Source organism: Limulus polyphemus, unplaced genomic scaffold (assembly GCF_000517525.1).
Source record: "Limulus polyphemus unplaced genomic scaffold, Limulus_polyphemus-2.1.2 Scaffold10440, whole genome shotgun sequence".
In the NCBI taxonomy this organism is placed as follows: Eukaryota; Metazoa; Arthropoda; class Merostomata; order Xiphosura; family Limulidae; genus Limulus; species Limulus polyphemus.
The window spans coordinates 17,085-20,458 of NW_013676050.1; the positions used below are offsets into that span (position 1 = coordinate 17,085).

Consider the following 3,374-nt stretch of genomic DNA (forward strand, 5'->3'; position numbering starts at 1 on the left):
TACGAAACTATAGACTTAGTATTTTTGACTTCACAAACATCTAAATTGAACCAGTGCTGTTTATCTGTTTTTTTAATATTTGCTTTTAAATTAAGAAATTGAGTAATATATAGTACTAAATTTTGAATTATAATCCACAATTTGACACCAAACCTATTGACATAAATTCATGAAATAGTAGTTCAATAAAATTTTGATTGCGAGTCAACAAACAAGATGACATGGCCTTTCACCCGTGACCCGTCTCGAAAAGGTAATATTATATCACTAACACGCTTTTGTTTCCCTCTAGGATGTCTTCCTCATTTGTTTTTCTCTAGTGAACCCTGCATCATTTGAGAATGTCAGAGCCAAGGTGAGTTAAAATAACTGCCTGCTTTAAGTTACATGTTTTATTTCGGTAGAAATAATTGGAGAAGTTTTGAAAAAAATTACAAAACAAACCACTAGGGTGCACTGAAAAACAAATTCTTAAGCAGAATTTAATTATTTGTTTGTTTTGTAACTTAAATAATGGTGTAAAATACCATAAATTTTTTATGTTCCCCTTAAAAAGAGAAAATTACAAAAGATTTTGAAAACTAAAAAAGTAGTTACTTATTTCTGTTAGACATTAAATGCATTTCCTCATATTTTAGCAAAAGCTGTTCATGTTTGAAACTACAAAAATGCAATGTTTTTTTCTGTGTAAGGCATCTACTTGTTATTTAAAAAAAAAACATAAGCAAAAGACAGGTAACTATCTTTTAAAATTTTTCTTAGCAAACTGTAATTAAGAGTTAAAATGATTTTGTGAAACTTCACAATGTTTTTTTTTTAAAATCTTGTATAACTACAAACTCTAATGTGTGTGTCTGTTGGCCTCCAGTAGTAATTATTGACAATTTACAAAGTATTAAGTCCAGTTATTTGATCAAGTCAACTAACTCTAACACAGTTGTTTCTCAGAAGGTGCAAACGCAAACATTTTGTTAAACTCTCGTTCAGTTTGTCATAAAGAATGATTTATCTGACTTATTTTACAACTGAAGGTGAGTTCCTTGACATTAAAGAACTAATAGAGTATATAATAGTTTAGCAGAAAATATGTGCTTAAGACTGTATTCAGTAACGTACTAAGGATTTACTTTTACATTGGGGCAGTGGTATCCAGAGGTTGGCCACCACTGCCCCAATACACCCATTATTTTGGTAGGAACCAAGCTAGACCTACGAGATGACAAAGATACCATCAACAAGTTGAAAGACCGTAAACTTAACCCCATCACCTATCCTCAAGGGTTGGCTATGGCTAAGGAGGTGGGAGCCATCAAGTACCTCGAGTGTTCGGCACTGACCCAAAAAGGTTTGAAGAACGTCTTCGATGAAGCGATTCGAGCTGTTCTGTGCCCTCAACCCAAGCCAAGTAAGAAGAAGAAATGTGTGATACTGTGAAATATTACTTCTGAGCCGACAGTTTGATAAGAAATCTTCTTGCTGACAGGTGTGTTCTGTCATCGCACAGATTGATTCACTCGTGTCGTCGAGGGCCAAGCATTGCTACAACATTGAACCTAGGATACCATCTTATTTCTTTGTATGTGCCAGTAACAGTTCATTGAAAAAGTGCAACTAATATTTGGTTCAGGACTTGTAGTTCTGAATTCTTTCAGTTGATTAATGCATTTAAGTTGACTTAAATAGCTGTTGGAAATATATATATATATATATAATCAACTTTTAATTTTTTATTTTGTTAATTTGTCAGTACTGTTTATTTCTTTGTAATAATCATGTCTGTATAAAGATTATTTTCATTTAACATAGTTATAAAGGCTGAAAAAAAACCCATTAAACTGGATTTTTTACATTCAAAACAATTAACACTTTATGAAGAAGTTGTAAGATAAAACATAGGTGTCACATTTAAAGCTAAGTTTATATGTGTATGTTTGTTTTTTTTTACTAGCAGTTCGACAGGTAATATAGATTTTGGCTATTGGTGGAATCTGACACTTGATTAGTCATTGAGCCTACTAATAGATTATCCTTACATGAGAGTAAGATTGGTGGGAGTATCAACTTTAATTATTTGATTATTCTCAGGAGTCGTGTGTATTGATTAAGCTTGAACAATCGGGAATTGATTTAAGATTATAATAGCACTATTTTTCATTGGTTACTTTCAAGAACACTAATTTTGATTATTTTATGAGAAACAAATCAACATAGTCGAGTTGACTGCTCATTTCTTATATTAATGTTTTGCCAAGTTATTATTCTTGCATATAAAGAGTCAAAATATATGAGTTTACTAACATACAGCCCAGATTTAGTATAATGCAGTTTCGTGATAAAGGAAATGATCGTTATTCTGGTCAACCGACTTCATAATCTGCATCAAACTGATCCTGTTTTACTGGTAAGCTAAATTAATGTAGGACGAGTGCGTGGAGTATTAGTGGCTGAACTTGTAAGGTACGAGACAAAAGATCTCAATGTTATATAGCGACTGTGGTTGGTTGGTACCTAACGACTGTGTATTAGAATTAGATACAACCTTAACGCTAATTAACTTAAAATTTATTATAAAAAGAACCAATGAAGAAGTAAAACAATGATAAAAAATCCTGGCGTTCTGTCCGTAAGTGAATATCAATGATACGCGTACTTCTGACAGTTATTCTCAACAGAAACATTCTAGCAATTATCTCAGTGCTATCTCCTACAATACAGTAACAATGACAGTGAAGTACAGAAATAAACATTTTCTTAAGGGAAAAAATTATTTTTTTCTTATACGTATTAAAATTTTGTTTTATTAGTCACAAAAAAGTTGACATGGTTAAGCTGAAAACCCAAAATTAATAAATATTGCAAAAATGATTACAATTTTAACCCTAATTTCCTTCCAAACAGCCACACTTTAAGATAAATATCTACATAAATGGTGCATGTATTTTATGAAAAGTATGTTAAAATGTGTAAAAATTGAAAAAAAAGTTAAATGGTGCTATTCTGTATCACTCTATATATAAATGTCGGATTGTAATAAACGTTTGAAAAAGTTAATGGTGCTATTCTGTATCGCTCTATATAAATGTTAGTGTTACGTTATAAATTCTGTATCGCTCTATATAAATGTAGTGTGTTACGTTATAAATTCTGTATTCTCTATATAAATGTTAGTGTTACGTTATAAATTCTGTTTTATATAGAGCGATGTGTTACGTTATAAATTCTGTATCGCTCTATATAAATGTTAGTGTTACGTTATAAATTCTGTATTGCTCTATATAAATGTTAGTGTTACGTTATAAATTCTGTATTGCTCTATATAAATGTTAGTGTTTTACGTTATAAATTCTGTATCGCTCTATATAAATGTTAGTGTG

At 30.9% G+C, this 3,374-nt stretch overlaps 1 protein-coding gene across 2 annotated transcripts in view; it reads left to right on the top strand.

Moving 5' to 3' along the window:
- The window catches only part of LOC106476385 (ras-related C3 botulinum toxin substrate 1-like), a 9,736-nt gene extending 6,368 nt beyond the window's left edge, over positions 1–3,368 (top strand). Inside the window, exons 4-6 of one of the 2 annotated variants that reach the window (XR_002609153.1) lie at positions 293–355; positions 1,144–3,125; positions 3,246–3,368. Coding sequence is in view for 1 of the 2 variants with exons in the window: in XM_013937047.2 (XP_013792501.1) it covers positions 293–355; positions 1,144–1,434 (354 nt within the window). In the remaining variant the exon portion in view is untranslated. Of the gene's footprint in view, positions 1–292; positions 356–1,143; positions 3,164–3,245 lie in introns of those variants that run through there. The other variant, XM_013937047.2, reaches the window with a different exon arrangement.
- The last annotated feature ends 6 nt before the right edge of the window (positions 3,369–3,374 follow it).